Below are 17722 nucleotides of genomic sequence, written 5' to 3' on the forward strand. Positions count from 1 at the left end.
GGTAAGAATCAAACTGCCGAACTGCTGGCAGTCGGCAGCAGAAGAATTAGCCTGCAATACTGCACTCTAACCACTGCTCCACAAAGGCTCATTACTGGTATGTTATGCAATTTATATCAGATTACACATTAGTAATGGTTAAGCTTTAAATTAGGAGTGGGGAAATCCAGATTCTAGGTCAGTGTTTTCCAACTCTGCAACTTTTGGATTTCAAATTAGAGAGTTCTTTGAAGTCCACACATCTTAAAAGATTTTTTATTCTACCATTCAATTGTGTCTGGTTTTTGGAGACTGCCTGGAAAAGTTCTTGCATTTTCTTGGCAAGGTTGTTCAGAAGAGCTTTGCCATTGTCTCCTTCCTAAGGCTGAGAGAAAGTGATTAGCCCAAGGCCACTCACCTAGCTTATGTCTTCAGGTTTTTGGCATGATGCCTTAATCACTGCACCAAATGGACTCTCCCTTAATAGTTACTAAGTTTTTGAAATACTATTCTAGTCCATCAGCAGCAACAGAAGTAATGTGGTCTCAAGAGTTACTGTGGGAAAAACAGTCTTGTGCTGTGTTTAGATTTAAGTGCATAATAAATTAAATTATATAACACAATGAAACAATGATTGATCTCCCTCAACTTTTGGAAAAAAAACACAGGCAAAAGCAGAAGCATTACCTGTTTCACAATATTTTAGCCTGTGAACCCAAAACAGTGTGATTAGTTAATGATAGTGTAACATTGAAGTCTTTTATCTTTGCAAAGAGGCTTCTTTGCCCACCTAGAAGTACAAATCATCAAGTAATTCAGGCAAAGCAAAAAGCCCCTCTCTCAAATTCAGGGTTCAAGTTCTTATCAGCTCCACCCCAAACACAGGATGTCTGAATTTGGAGACAACAATGTGAACTCTCACAATTGGCCTTGTTCCATAAGCAAATTTTATACGTAATTCCAACCTTGATTTCTGTACAAAAGATCAAAGAAGAAACTGTCAGCAAAACGATCAGAAGGCAAAGTAGCTTTATTTGTAGATGGATTCACAAATGTTAAGTTCTTCAGTGGGTAAAAGTTAAATATATAAAATTAATTATGAGTGGCTAAACTCCACAATGAATGTTTTCTAAGGAATGATTGATAAGAAGCAAATGTAAAAATTATCGTTACACATCATCAGGCAATGTATAGCAGGATGCCCAAAATACAGGTAATCCTCAATTTACGACCACAATTGAGCCTAAAACATGCTGAGACAGTTGCTAAGTGAATTTTGCCCCATTTTACCACCTTTCCTGTCACACTTGTTAAGCCAATCACTGCAGCTGCTAATTTAATAACACAATTTTTAAGTGAATCTGGCTTCCCCATTGATTTTGCTTGTCAGAAGGTGACAAAAGGGGATCACGTGGTCATAAATATGAACCAGTCTCCAGGTATCCAAATTTTGATCAGATGACCATGGGGATGCTGCAACGGCTTTTAAGTGCGAAGAATGGTCTTAAAAGTCACTTTTTTCAGTGATGTTGTAACCTCAAGCAGTCACTAAAGGAAGTGCTGTAAGTCGAGGACTACCTGTACAGCAAAACATACGACTGATTTCGCCAGCACATTCCTCATAATACGACGGCAGCCTTTGCTTTTTTCCTCTTTCTCATAGATCAAAGGGGCTACCCACGTCTTCTTCCTCCCGATTTCGAGGTTCGCTCTTCCACAGAAGGCTAAATAATCACGGCTGCTGAAGGAGCGGAGGGGACGGGCTGCCCACGTACCGTACGGAACCGCCTCCCGACTCCGAAACTCGCGCGAGACTCCAAGGCGCTCTAGCACGCTTCCCTCGCGCTCCTCTTAACTGCACGAGACACGCCAGCCAAAACTTCCGGGTTCATGCCGTTTTACGTTAGGACGGTGGTTGGTTCAAAACAACGCTTGCGCGCGCGCGCCTCCGCCCACCCCCACGCGCTTTCGCCACAGGCAGCGTCTGACCCTTGTTGTGCTTTGAGGCGATTAACAAGCGGATTGTCGTCTTCTCCGTGGATTCTTAACATCTCTGTCTTGGTTCCTGTCGCACCCATTACTGTTTTTACGATTTTTTTTTTAACAGCTGTCCATTTATTCTGCTGTCTGTGCTCTTAAAATACGCACTCTGAAACTTCAGCGGAACGCGTCCTCATTTCACCCGGTTTGTTTACCTTCTCCCCCCACCAACCCCGTCAGCTACGAAGAGCGACTTTAGTGACCTCCAATGTCACGTGACAAGCCCCCCCCTCCCGCTCCGTCGTAGTCGTTCGCGCTTTTAACTTCCAAAAAGCTGCGGGGTTCCCATGCCTGCGCCTGTTGAAAAGCCAAGCCTAGGAAATGGGCCTTTGCGAGCAAATTCATTTTGCTTTTCTCTTGGGGAATTCTCCGTGAGGCACATTCGCCTCTAGCGCAGTGGGCAGAACAAACCGGTTGAGTCTGCAACGGGGAGATGGGTCTGTTTTCTATTCAGGCGAATCTGGAGACAACCTACACGGGGTCCTAATGGAGCTGGGTCTTGACGTGACCTTTGTAGGCTCGAAAGGCGTGAGCCGGGCAGTAGAAACCGGCGCTGGTTTTGGGAATAGGCTCTTGAGCACCGGCAAGATCCCGTTTTGAGAATTTATGAGCTGGGTGTGGGGAGCGCACGTGAGGAGGAGGCGGCGGTGGTGGAGGCGGAGCCCGTTGGGACAGCATGGTGAGTTTGGGAAGAAAAGTAGAAGGAAGAGAAGGAGTTTGGATTGACTTCCATCTAGTTAGTCTGGTTGGAAAAAGAGGTTAATGCATATAGAATCTTTCCTCAGTTTGCTCACATTTGGAGTATAGGACTCTTTCGATTTCAAGGTATTTCTGAAATATTAGTAAACAGCGGCACTCTAATGTTACTTGTTTATTATTGATCACAAATATTTGCATCTTAAGTTTCATGGGAGCATATCTTACAAGCAGTATAAACTCTTGGAAATAAAAATGCAATATGTGTTACTTAAAATAAGCTTATGATCTTCCCATAGGACAGCTGGTGATACTGTAATTTACTATGTAGGGAGAAAGAGTGCAGCTTGAACAGGTAATAATAATAAAAATAATACAACGAAATTGGTTTAGCCTTTACTGGTGCAATCCATAACAGAAAATACAAGACAACATGAATAGTACAGAGAATAATCTTTATACAAGAGATTTGGGGGGGGGAATCTAGTCATATGTTTCCATATGTACCTGGAGTGATTGCAGTGCTGGGTTTCTACCGGTTCGCCCCGATTATTTATTTATTTATTTATTTATTTATTTATTTATTATTTACATTTCTATACCGCCCTTCTCCGAAGACTCAGGGCGGTTTACAGCCAAGTTAAAAAGACATATACAAAAATTGAAACACAATATTTGAAATTTAAAAATCTGAATCCATAGGCCGAATATTAAAATAACAAGTAATAAAACCACCCATTAAAAATTACCCTTAGGCCAACCCTGCTCAGTGAAACAAAAAAGTCTTGAGCTCGCGCTTAAAGGCCCGGAGGTCGGGAAGAAGGCGTAGACCCAGAGGCAGTTCGTTCCATAGGGTAGGTGCCCCTGTTCACCCTATTCAGGTGAATAGGTAGCGGTGGCAGCGGGAGGCTCCACCCACTCACTCAGATATCATCAAAAATGCTCTGCGCATGTGCAGAAGCGCCGCACACTCGCACACTACTGATAGTGAACCGGTAGCGCCGGGATTTGAAACCACTACTGAGTGTTTGTGATTGTGTTTAGGAGTCTGACAGCCCGTGGGTAAAAGCTGTTCTTAAACCTAAAACAGCTTTTTAAAAAAACACACCAAAAAAACCCAAACCTTTCTGTGTTTGTTATTTGCCGAATCCGCTTTTAGACCCCTTGCAATTTGCATACCGAGCAAATAGATCAACAGATGATGCTGTTAATATGGCTCTGCACTACATCCTACAACATCTTGAGTCTCCAAAGACCTATGCAAGGGTCCTTTTTGTAGACTTTAGTTCAGCATTCAATACCATCATTCCAGACATTCTTCTAACTAAGCTAAACCAGCTACAGGTACCGGAACAGACTTGTAAGTGGATCACAAGCTTCCTAACAAACAGGAAGCAGCAGGTGAAGCTAAGCAAGATCACATCAAATACCTGTACAATTAGCACAGGGGCCCCCCAAGGCTGTGTGCTCTCCCCACTTCTCTTCTCTCTGTATACCAATGACTGCATCTCCAATGATCCATTTGTTAAGCTACTGAAGTTCGCAGATGACACAACAGTGATTGGTCTCATTCGAGACAATGACGAATCCGCATATAGACGAGAGGTCGAACGACTAGCCTTGTGGTGCAACCAAAACAATCTGGAACTGAACACACTCAAAACCGTAGAAATGGTGGTAGACTTTAGGAAAAACCCTTCCATACTTCCACCTCTCACAATACTTGACAACACAGTATCAACAGTAGAAACCTTCAAATTTCTGGGTTCTATCATATCGCAAGATCTCAAATGGACAGCTAACATCAAAACATCATTAAAAAAGGACAACAAAGAATGTTCTTTCTGCGCCAACTCAGTAAGCTCAAACTGCCCAAGGAGCTGCTGATCCAGTTCTACAGAGGAATTATTGAGTCTGTCATTTGCACCTCTATAACTGTCTGGTTCGGTTCTGCAACCCAACAAGAAAAACACAGACTTCAGAGGATAATTAGAACTGCAGAAAAAATAATTGCTACCAACTTGCCTTCCATTGAGGACCTGTATACTGCACGAATCAAGAAGAGAGCCGTGAAAATATTTGCAGATCCCTCGCATCCTGGACATAAACTGTTTCAACTCCTACCCTCAAAACGACGCTATAGAGCACTGCACACCAGAACAACTAGACACAAGAACAGTTTTTTCTCGAAGGCCATCACTCTGCTAAACAAATAATTCCCTCAACACTGTCAGACTATTTACTGAATCTGCACTACTATTAATCGTTTCATAGTTCCCATCACCAATCTCTTTCCACTTATGACTGTATGACTATAACTTGTTGCTGGCAATCCTTATGATTTATATTGATATATTGATCATCAATTGTGTTGTAAATGTTGTACCTTGATGAACGTATCTTTTCTTTTATGTACACTGAGAGCATATGCACCAAGACAAATTCCTTGTGTGTCCAATCACACTTGGCCAATAAAATTCTATTCTATTCTATTAAGGAATCTTTTACTTGTCTTTTCTGTGTTAATAATATGACTGGCCTTGGTAAGTAGGCTGTGGTATGTTTATACTTGTAAATAACAAAAAGAAATCCAGTAATTAATGATTAACATATATTATTACTCCATAAGGAATTTTGGATGATTCATTTAATCAGTAATAGCTTTGATGTAAAATAATTCAGATAAGGATGTTCAGCAGCACAGTTTAACGAGGTAAAACAAATGTCAGAAGAGAAGACAAACATTTTTATTTAATTTAATACTCTAAAAAGTTACTCCTGATTTTCAGTTATTCTAATAGATTTTTTTTTCCAGAGAAGATAATTGAATTATTTGCTTATTCAGTATTGATTAGTCAATATAATCCATTTGCCATAATGGAAGTTAAACCATACAAAAGGTTAAAGAACATAAAAGGGTATACAGTGTTATTGACTTCAGACATTGATGGAAACATGAATTTTTATTTATATAATTGCCAACGTGGCCAAAGGCTACTATGATTAGTATTTTAAGTTGATATGCCATCCAACTTCCAATACTCTGGGCACCTCACAAATAAAAATATTGAAAATAAGAAAAAATAATACAATAATAGAGAAAAGTAAAGGAATAAACAGTAATAACAATGGGATAGGAACAAAAAAGAATCAAACCTCCACAATCCAAAGAGGCTTCAACAAAGATGTGGTCAAAGATTCAGGTCTTCAAACTCTTTGAAACACTAGCATCAGGATCTCGGGGAGAAGGAGACTTCATTGGATAGGGCATGGGTTACTACAGAGAAGGCACAGTTCTGATCTCAGTAGATAGCATTTGTAAATCAAAGGAATCCAGAGTGTGTCAACCCTGCTACGTAGGCTGGATAGCTGCTATGAGAGTTCGTCTCAGGTAAACAGGCCCTATGTACTGCAGCATTTCCATGCTTATTTAAGGAGGAAATTTCATTGATCAGAGAAGGATTTGATGTTAATTGAAGAACTAAGTTACTAAAGTTCAGTCTTATGAATGGTTATTGTTTTCCTCTTAACCTAAGCCAACTCTTGAACATTAGTTTGGTGTAGTGGTTAAGACATTAAGCTAAAAACTGAGAGTCTGAGTTCTTTCTCGCTTTAGACATAAATCCAGCTATGTAATCTTGAGCCAGGCACTCACTCTCAGTTCTAGGAATAGTAAACCACTTCCAGAAAACTATGGCAAGGGCTGGTCCAAGCAGTTGCCAGGAATAAACACTGAATTGAAACTAAGCCCATTCCTCCAAAAAACCAAAAACCAAATCTAGTGAGACATCTGTAGTCTACAAAACCTTGATTTTAGTCTTAGTTTTAATTCTGCAGAAGAAAAATGTTCCTATTATGTTAAGTTATTTATGTTAAGTTCCTATTATGTTAAGTTTTAGATATGAAAAACTAAATAGTTTTCTCATTTTAATATGGAATTTTTGCAAATGTTTTTATATGTATTTGTGTTTGGTTGTTATATTGGCTTATGAAATTGCATTAACAGTGACATTTGGGAATAATTTTATATGATGTGGGTAAGATATATATGTATCAGACTTAATTTTCTTGCCTCATGTCATGTCTTTTATTTCTAAAGTGTATATTCCCAACATTATAAAAACTAAGCAGCGATCACAATATCTAAAATTCAACATATTAAAATTAGATGGGAAGATTAAAATCAGTCAAAAGTATGTTTAAAGACCATGCTAAGCATATTATTGGGTAAGGGTGATGACATTTGACCGTGGAGCTAGTATTAAAACAGCTGTTGCTTGAGTAGAAGCACAAGCTCTATATCAGATAAAAGAAAGGTGAAACTGCTCAACACTGACATGTTTCCTTCTCAGATTACCACCCAGAACTTTCCATAGGGAAAAAAAAGGTCTATACTGTATACCATCTCTATACTGTATAACATGAATTTTGTGAACTAGAAATAAAGTCCTGTCTTCAAAAATAGGTGGCTATGTCTAAGGACTTGGTGTATATAGTAGAATTCTTGGTTTTAGTTTTTCTGGCCCTTCAGAGTACATTGGTACTGACACAATCTCAAAAGCAGCTTATCTTGACCCAAGGATCTTTTTCTTCATATAATAAAAAATATAAATGTCCACAGAAACATGAATTTGTAATGTTTTTCTGGGTTATATATCCTGGCCAAATCTGTTTGTACACTCTTTCTCCCCCTTCCCCCTCCTAATTTTACTTTGTTATTACATGCCCTTCATATTTAACCTGTTCCATCAACCTAGAAAAGGTACCTGGCATGATATGGTGCTTTACTGTTGACTTACAGATATTGTTTAATGTTGTTGTTTCATATTGTCCAAAATAAATAGTTGCTTAGGTTAATATGGGGCACAAAAATATGTAACCAGTTTTCTTGCCCTGGAAAAAGTACAATTATTTCCTGTAAGAAGTTTAGTGACATAATTGCGTTCACTATATTTTTTGTACTATATCTGTTGATGGTCTTATCTCAAAAAAGTATGATTAACATATTTATTTAATGGTAAAAGCTTTGAAAAAGAGTACAGTTTATTGATAAACAATATTGATTCACAATTGTTTTTACAAAATAAGTTCAATAGTATGTATAACAGAATAACAGAATTGGAAGGGACTTTGGAAGTCTTTTAGTCCAATCCCTGCTCAAGCAGGAGACCCTATACCATTTCAGTTGTCCAATCTCTTATTAAAAACTTCCAGTGATGGAATACCCACAACTTCCGAAGGCAAACTGTTCCACTGATTAATTGTTCTAATTGTCAGGAAATCTCTCCTTTTTTCTAAATTGGTTCTCTCCTTGATTAGTTTTCCATTGTTTCTTGTTCTTTCTGCCTTCAGGTGTTCGGGAAGTAGCTTGACCTCCTCTTTGTATCAGCCCCCCTAGATATTGTAATACTGCTATTATGTCACCTCTAGTCCTTCTTTAAAGGGACGCAGTGGCTCAGGGGCTAGGATGTTGAGCTTGTCGATCGAAAGGTCGACAGCTCAGCGGTTCGAATCCCTAGTGCTGCCGTGTAACTGGGTGAGCTCCCGTTACTTGTCCCAGCTTCTGCCAACCAAGCAGTTTCGAAAGCACATAAAAATGCAAGTAGAAAAAATAGGGACCACCTTTGGTGGGAAGTTAACAGCGTTCCGTGCGCCTTTGGCATTGAGTCATGCCGGCCACATGACCACGGAGACTTCTTCGGACAGCGCTGGCTCTTCGGCTTTGAAACGGAGATGAGCACCGCCCCCTAGAGTCGGCAACGACTAGCAAGTATGTGCGAGGGGAACCTTTACCTTTAGTCCTTCTTTTCACTAAATTAGACATACCCAAATTTTCAATTGTTCTTAATATGTTTTAACCTCCAGTCCCCTAATCTTTGAGACTCTTCTCTGCACAATTTTTAGAATCTCAACATCTTTTTCATATTGTGGTGACCAAAATTGGATGCAGTATTCCAAAAGTGGTCTTATAAAGGCATTATAAATAATGTTCTTTGTTCATTCCAGGAGTGCTTTTTTATTATACAAATATTTAAACTGGAAGAATTCATTGAAAAGCATTTATATATATATACCATATACCATATACAATATAATACCATATACAGTATAAATTGAAAAATCTTCAACTTTTATGTACTCAAGTCAGAAATCGATGTGACAAGGGTCTGTTTCATGATCCTACATAATCCTGCTCTTTATGGAACAGTGAAATGGTTTGTTCATTTGTTATCACGTTCCTGTTTTTATAGTAAGAGTTTTGAACTAGCAGTGCGGAAACCCCAGTTCAAATACATCCTCAAACCATGGAAGCTTGCTGGGTGATTTATTCTTATTTGTATCTACTTTAAAGAGTGGATGTGGTAAGGAAATAAAATAGGAGTGGTTACTGCCTACCTTATTTTGATCTCTTGAATGAAAGGTGGGCAATAAATTCATCAAAATGATTTAAATGTTAAATTGCTCATATTTGATATAGCTTAAGATTCTCTTAATTCAACCAGTCTAGTCTTTAGCTAAAGTATCTTTGGTCAAGTTTCAGGGAACAATTTTTACTTAACTCTTAAGGATGTACAGTATACTATCTTCCTAGAGAAAGTTAACAAATTATTGTTGGTTATTTTTGATATATAACAAATTATTACAGCTCCTTAATATATCTTATGAGAGTGGGGTATTTTTTCTTACCTTGAAGATTATCACTGTGTAAGAAAATCTCTCTAGACAAGAGAATTGTCAGAATTATTGATGAATTGCAAACTTTATTTATTAAAGAAGGCAACTCTGAATTTAAAAGTTACCTTATTAATGGTATATTGGCATATAAATTAAATAAATAAATGTCTTTCTCCCCATTCCCCTGAAAGTTCAGATCAAGAAAAACAAAAATTACTAATTTATCTCCACTGCTTTAATTCAGTGGATCTCTTTTAAAGCTGAATTATTTCAGTGGAAAAAACTAATTTTCCTTTTAGATGGACTAGCCACGATAATCTAACACACAGTGGGTAAGCAATTTGAGAATTTCTTTGATGAAATAAATTTTGTAGGGCAATTTCAGTTGGATTCAGATCTAGATTTGCTCAATGTAATGATCTCCCTTATCCTGAATTAAAATGGGAAACATAATTCTATTAATTATCCTCGACCTTTTCACAGCATCACCACTAAACATAGTAACATGTAGAATAATTTGAATGAAGAGACTTGGGAGCCATAATTTGAGTTTATTAATTGACTGAAGTTTGCACAGGTGAAACTTGTTCCTCACAAAACATACCCTGTGTAGGAAGGGAAAAATGAAATGGTTAGACTTACAGCTTTTCTGTTGTCCTCAACTTAAAACTGCACATCATGGTCATAAACTGGGCCAGTCATATGGTCAACCCAATTTTATGACCTTTTTTGTGGGCAAACACAGTGATTATAAAGTGAAGTCAAGCAAACCAATAGTTACTTATAGACACGATTTTGCCGAAAACTAGAAGTAAATGCCAGTTTTCAGCAAAACATTCCATGGCAATGGGATGCTGCAAATGGCCATAAATGTGGCCCAATTGCCAAGCGTCTGAACTAAGCAACTGGTCATAAATTGAAAGCTGTCTATAAGTTACTTGATAACATAGAGGTAGTCTGATAGTAATGGTAGTCTTTGAAGATAGTTCAGAAGCTGCAATTAATTTAAAGCACATCCATTGCTTTTGAACTGAGTAAATATTTTGCTGGGGTTTGAAATATTTGGAGTGGTTATAATATCAATTCTGAATGCATTTCCAAAACTAACAACAAAATAAATCTTCACCATTTTGGGACTCAAGTAATTTTAAGTTTGCTCTCTTACACCAACGATTTGTTTACTAATATATTTATCAGAGGCTTTGTCAGAATGTTGTCAATTTCAAAGATTAAATTATGTGACATCAAATTTAAAAAACCTTAGTATTCTAGATTATGCCTTCACTTCCTTGTTAATCACTTTATTTTTTTGAAAATTAATGCTTTGTATTTGTAAGTAAATTTTTATTTCTTTTTTTTAAAAAATTATTTTTATTACAATTTTCTTTTTTCATAACAATTATACATATTCAACAGAACAATAAATTGTTATTTCTAAATATAGGTAGTCTTCGATTTACTACCATTCGTTTAGTGACTGTTCAGAGTTACAACAACATGGAAAAAAGTGACATGACCATTTTTCATATGTATGACCATTTTAGCCTCCCCATAACCAAAATTTGAGTGCTTGGTAATTGGCATGTATTTATATTTGCAGTGTCCTGGGTTCATGTGATCACCTTTTGTGACCTTCTGACAAGCAAAGCCAATGGGAAAGCCAGATTTACTTAACAACCGTGTTACCAGGAGTGAAATCTAAATATTTTCCTTACCGGTTCTGTGGGTGTGGCTTAATTGGTGGTCGTGGCTTGGTCAGTTGACCGTGTGGGCGTGGCCAATAACAATAAATAATAAAAATAATAAAGTACAAAAAACAATAAGAGGTACCAAAAATCAACTTTCACACTTTACACACACACAATACCCCATACTACACAACTGACACACACAATGTAAAAGTAGCTGCATTTCACCCAAAATGGCCCCTGCAACAAGCAGGAACCTCACACAGCCACAAAAAGCTCAAAAACCAACTTTCACACTTTACACACACACACAACACAACACAACTGACTCGTACACACACAAAATGCCACATACAGCTTTGTGAGATTTTATGTATTTGTAGTTAGAGTGAAACACTACAGAAACACACCACATCTCAGAAAGCTGCACAAATATTTTATTTTATTTTATTATTTTATTTTATTTAATTTATATTTTTAGATAAAAGCAGCCAAATTTAAATCTTAACTTTAAATTGCTATGTCTAAAAAAATAAAACTTCTTAAAAAAAACCAATTAACTATTTTTTAAAGCTCCCCCCTCCCCCCCCAAAACCCCCTCCCCCAGTTACTTACCCAATTCAAGGGACAAGGCAGGAAGATTGAGTGGCTCACCATAAGGTGTATTGCAGGCAGGCAGATTGAATTGCTAGCTGATGCAATTGATTGCAGCAGCCAAAGCAAGGCAGGAGCAAGCCCGAAAGAAACAGCAAGCTGCCAAATAGGCAAGTGGGGACTGGGCGATTGGGTGGGCATGGGCGGGGGGGGCAGGGATTTTTGCTACCGATTTACCCGCCCCCATCGCTACCCGATCGCCCAATCCAGTCTGAACCGGAAGCATTTCATCCCTGCATGTTACTAACTTAATTGCAGTGATTCACCTAACAACTGAGGCAAGAAAAGTTGTAAAAATGGGACAAAACTCACTTAACAACTGTCTTGGAAATTTTGGACTCAATTGTGGTTGTAAGTTGAGAGCTACCTGTATAACAATTCTCAGTAAGATTTATCCATCTGGGTTTTTGATCCTTCGACAGTCCCGGTGCCATAGCGGAGGCCTTTAATCTGTAATAACGTATTAATTGTGACTGGGGATTGTCTCCTAAAATAGCTTAAATTGCATGGCCACAGAGGAAAATTTGGTATTCTGCTGGTCTGCCTGCTGCCCAGCAGGACTCCACAGCATTCATAGTGACCATAAGTTGTTCTAACTAATCTTAAGGACTAATACATGTAGGCAGGCACGTTAGACACTGTCTCAAATCAGATATATTATCTAGATACAAAGGGCATTTCCACAAACCCTTTGTTATGATCAGATCATCTCTTGGTCCTGGTGAGATTGACTACTTCTTGGGATCCCACAGAGAAAATGAGCTGATTAAGGTGATACATGCCTGGGCATCTTATGGACCTTGATGGTTTATGTTAGAACCTTGAAAGTTATTCCAGTAATCTTATGGGTGGCAACTTGGCCATTTGACAGTAGTCCTATCAAGTAGCCTTTCCCTTACGGTCAGACTGGTCCTTGGTTTTTCAAAGATCTGAGAGAAAAAAGTGGAAGAAAAATTGTCTGTAATGCCAATTGCTTTATAGGCTGGCCAATTCTCTGTAGAAGGGTTAGCAAACAGATCTTCCCACCTAGCCTCTCTGACTATTTGGTAAATCTGAGCTATCTTATTAGCAAAATGTTATGTCAAAGTCTTGACTTTCTGTGGGTGGAGTCAGTTATGGTGACTAGGATTACAACTGATTGTGTTGCCTGAGACTGTTTCTGATCAGTGAACTCTAATGGAGTAGATAGGGTACTCTGTGGTCTCTGATTGTATGAAAACCTGATCTCTGTCTCCTGTGGCTCTTTAGCAGCTCTGTGGGAGCTATTATAGATTGATCCAGGAGGTGGTCAACATCTCATTGAAAGATAGGATGATGCCAGCTGTTTTGAAAGAGGCTGTGCCTCCTCATTAAAATACTTTCCTTGGATCCCACTAGGTTTGATATCTATTGTCCAGACCATCTATTTTTAGGAAAGGTTAGTGCAGCTGTAATTTTTTTATGGGGTGGTTGGTTTATATCTATTTCTGCAGTGGTTAAAATATAAATTAACAGCCTAGGGGATTCCATTCCGTTTCATCCATGTGTTCTGAAAAGAATCTGATTTAAAAGCCCCATGTAAAAAAACCAAAAGGAAACCAAAATGCAGAACAGGATAGTAAAATTCTGGCCAGCAGTTGCCATTATTCCCTGCTCCAGAATTTATTATGGAAGCATTCTTGCTATAGTAAATTTAAAAATTGAAGCTATAGAACCCTATAGAAGCAATAGAAAAATTGAAGTTATAGAATCTTAATCAGTTTTGTGAAGAAAAGTCTAAATTAAACTAGAATTTTTATAAAGAGGTTGAATATAGATAATCAAATTAAATCCACTAATATCAGTGGAGGGTTACAACGTACAGACACACTTCCCCACTTTTGTTTAAGAATATTAGAGTGTTCTTTTGGATCAAACCCTAAGCCCATGTAGTCCAGCAGTCTGTTCTCTCAGTGGTCAATCCACTGTACAAAGAAGCTCACTAGTTTCCCAGCAGATGATCTTCTGAGGCAGTCACAACTGCCATCAACATTTCCCTGTCATAAGCTTTAGGTGGTAAATAAAGATGTGACTACTCTTTTTTTTTTTTACTTACACACAATCCATTGTAATTGCTGAATCATAAAATATGGCTGAGTTAATTTCTTATACTAAGATCTAATTATTTCACTAAGACATGTGATCTAAGGCATTGCAGTTTGAAACACCATAGATATGTAGAAAGTAACACTGTCCTATTCTGGCACTATTAATGAAATCAGACATTCTTCTGTTAGCTGATCTTCAGGTGTAATATTCTATAGGGTGAAGGTAAGACTATTAAAAAGAATAAAAGGATATAATGTAATATCAAAAATTAAAATTATAAAAAAACAGAATATTAACTTTTAACTTTCCAGTATATGGCATTCAAAAACTGTAATGGTAAATAAGCTGAACTAGAATTCATCAAGAAACTCAACTTATATCATCTGTTGTTAGAACAAGAATATTTCTTTAAAAAAATTGTACTGCATAGGTTACATAGCTGACCAATGCAGGAATATCTGTTAATTCGCTCACCTGTTTTATAAAGTCCCAACATTAAATTATCACTGGACATTTTTTATACATTTATATTCATCTTGACCATTGCTTATTATTTCACCCCAGCCTTATACATAAATGTAATTGAAGCTCGAAAGAATGCATCCTACATCTAACAGGCTGTAGCCTACAAAATCTTCTGCTATACCATAATACTTTTGTCACTTTAAGTTTTCATTAAGGTTTCTTGTTTCTAAAATAGATAAGAACTGACTAATTTGAATTGTTTTTTTAAATCTGTTGGAAGGGTAAATACCCCCCCCCCCCCGTTTAACACTTCAGTACAAGGCAGAACATATCTAGAATTCTTAACCAGTGTCGAGAATAGCTATTTTATCATTAATGATATTCCCTTTTTAATAGCAATGTATGTTTCCCCTAAATAATATAGGATAGATAGTACTCTGTCTTCTTTTGCACTCAAGAGTCACTGACTTAGAACAAACATAGTCATTTGTATAGCCTGGTGACAGGTACATGATGATCAGATATTGATCTCATAGAGTATAATGGAAACAGTTTGATTGCATGAAATAGGCTTAGAAAAGGAAAACGGGAATATGGGATATTTTGCAGCTAAAGTTCTATTTTTTCCTGTGGGTAAACAATTGAAAAGCAATTACACTATCATATTACTGTGCCTTTATATCATGAAGCATATTAGAAAATGCTATTTTTAATTATAGTTCTGTTTTGTGAGAACATTTTTAAACAGATAATATTATTACGACGATTGGGTATTAGAGCTGTCCCTCAAAACAGAGCAGAGCACCTTTCATAGTTTACATTTCAGAAGAAAAAGGAAACCGAGGAAAGGCAGATTTGAGAGATATGGGTAGAAGGAGAGACCTAAGGAAGCTTGGAATCCTAACCCAAGAAAAAAATCATATCTTTCAGAATGACAGGTGTGTGTATACATTTAATGTCAGGAAAGGAAAGGGTTTACAGTCTTTAGATACATTTTAATATCAAAACCATTTCCAACAATTTCAGTGTATTTAGTGAAAGTTAATTTGATTTCTTGTTTAAATGTTAAAGTATGCTTCTGATTTATGCCGGTTTCATATATTACTGTGATAACTAAAAGTGGTGTGTGGCAATATGTATCAGAAATGTTCACATTCTTGTAACTTTTAATGGAAATCTTTAGGTGGAATCCTACTTGCACAGAAAATAGGAAGCAATTCTAAGTGGGAATTCAGTATTGTTCTGTCAACAGCATTCAGTTGTCTGAAATATTTCTTATAAGTAGTGCTTTGATCTAAAGACACTATATTAGTGTTGTCATATTTGTTAAAATTAAACTTAGCATTTTCTTGAAAATCAAATATTCAAGTCATTCCATCCAGTGGTGGGTTTCAAAGTTTTTTACTACCAGTTCTGTGGGTGTGGCTTGGTGGGTGTGGCTTGGCTTGGTGGGAATGGCAGGGGAAGGATACTGTAAAATCTCCAATCACTCCCCAATCCAGAGGAAGGTTACTGCAAAATCCCCATTTCCTCCTGATCATCTGAGACTTGGGAGGCAGAAAATAGATGGAGGTGGGGCCAGTCAGAATTTTTACTGCGGTTCTCTGATCTACTCAAAAGTTCCACTACCGGTTCTCCAGAACTGGTCAGAACCTGCTGAAACCACCTCTGATTCCATCTCACTGACTTGCTCATTTGCTAAAAGTTTGGATTAAGTTAGTACAGGATCTATTTTACGCAGTTGTATTGATTTTTTGCTACCTAAAGTAGTTCTTGACAATGCTGTCATAAAATATGACATCACATGTCTTTATTGCTTAGCAATAACAGTTCTGTTAGTCCCTGTTGCTGTCCTTAAGGAAAAAGTATATAGGTCATTAAGGAAGGACCTCATGTAACTGCAACTTGTAATTTTCTGCTAGCTTCCCCATAGACTTTACTTTGGGGAAGCCAGCAGGGAATGTTGAAAATCACAGTCATATGATTGTGGTGAATGCTGTGACAGCCAGAACTTTGAGAGCCATTCATGAGTCCCCCTTGTTCTGTGCCATCATAACTTTGAATGGTTGCTGAATGAATGGATATAACCTGAGGACTATCTGTACTTTGTAAACAGAATAGGCACAAATTACTATATATTGACAGGAATAACAAGAGAGATCTTGCAATGCTGGAAGTAAGGAGTAGACTTAGAAAGTGGCTTGGTTGGTTAGCAAATGGTAGGTACCATTGGTTACCTACTAGATGCTTTGCAATTTTAAATAATCAGAATTGTTTATTTTTCTTAATGTGCACTGAAATGGAATGATTTACATAATTTGTCTTGCATATATCCAAGAATTATTAACAGTTTTCAACTTGATATATTTGGTATTTGGATTTTAATATTTCAGTTCTTAGCCTTTCAGTTTTCTGTCATCTGAACTTGTATTTATTTAGTCTTATTCTTAAATTGATATTTCACTGCTTTTAATTTTGTGTTCTTATTGTAATGGTTGAGTTGGCACCTCTTTATCTGAATCTCTTTGTCTTAACTTTCAACTGGTAATTTTCTGAACCAAATGAAACACTGGAAAGCTACTTTAAAATCCAGCTATTGGGATGCAGAAAGAGTGAGAAATAGATTTTAAAGCAGGCTCAAATTTAATTTAATCACTGATATATCTGGAATATCTAAGCAATATTAACTTTGTGATTTCTGATAAGAAAAGTTTATATATTGACACTAATTTCGTTCACAAACTTTAAAAAGTTTAATTTGAAACATTTGCATTTGTCTTTTATTTTCAAATCCATATGCCATTTTATATGTTGTATACATTTTCCAATAGCCCTTGGAAAGAAAGATTTCTCTCTTTTTTTAATTTGAATTTATATCCCGCCCTTCTCCGAAGACTCAGGGTGGCTTACACAGTGTTAAGCAATAGTCTTCATCCATTTGTATATTATATACAAAGTCAACTTTTATTGCCCCCAACAATCTGGGTCCTCATTTTACCTACCTTATAAAGGATGGAAGGCTGAGTCAACCTTGGGCCTGGTGGGACTTGAACTTGCAGTAATTGCAAGCAGCTATGTTAATAACAGACAGACTTAGTCTGCTGAGCCCTTTTATGATGGAACTGGTCTTGCACATTTTAACTACCAAAAAACATAACTACAGCATGACAATAGAAATTATAGCTATGCTACTTCTTCATTTTATGCAGTAAAATAGGTCTGTTGTTCACTATTGTCTCATTGGTTATACAAATAAAGTTTTTCAAGTGGAGTAAATATGAATTGGAGAATTAATGGGAAGCATATATTGAATTCATTGTTGATTTTACCTTTCTGCTTATTTTAGTAAATAGTGACAAATCTGGGTTTCCGTGTACATGGAATTGTGGCTAGTTATTCACCAGATTTTCAAAAACAGAGATGAAAGATCAAGTTAGGAAAAGTGTTGATGTTTTATA

General features: G+C 37.1%; 1 protein-coding gene across 4 annotated transcripts in view; it reads left to right on the forward strand.

Annotated features, from left to right (window-relative positions):
• Window positions 1-1581: 1581 nt before the first annotated feature.
• The window catches only part of TMEM161B (transmembrane protein 161B), a 64135-nt gene continuing 47994 nt past the window's right edge, over window positions 1582-17722 (forward strand). For all 4 annotated transcript variants that reach the window (XM_058168446.1, XM_058168447.1, XM_058168449.1 and 1 more), the window contains exon 1: window positions 1582-2698. In XM_058168446.1, the coding sequence (XP_058024429.1) occupies window positions 2696-2698 (3 nt within the window). In that variant the 5' untranslated portion in view covers window positions 1582-2695. The remainder of the gene's footprint in view (window positions 2699-17722) is intronic.

The sequence above is a fragment of the Ahaetulla prasina genome, chromosome 2 (assembly GCF_028640845.1).
Source record: "Ahaetulla prasina isolate Xishuangbanna chromosome 2, ASM2864084v1, whole genome shotgun sequence".
Classification (NCBI taxonomy): Eukaryota; Metazoa; Chordata; class Lepidosauria; order Squamata; family Colubridae; genus Ahaetulla; species Ahaetulla prasina.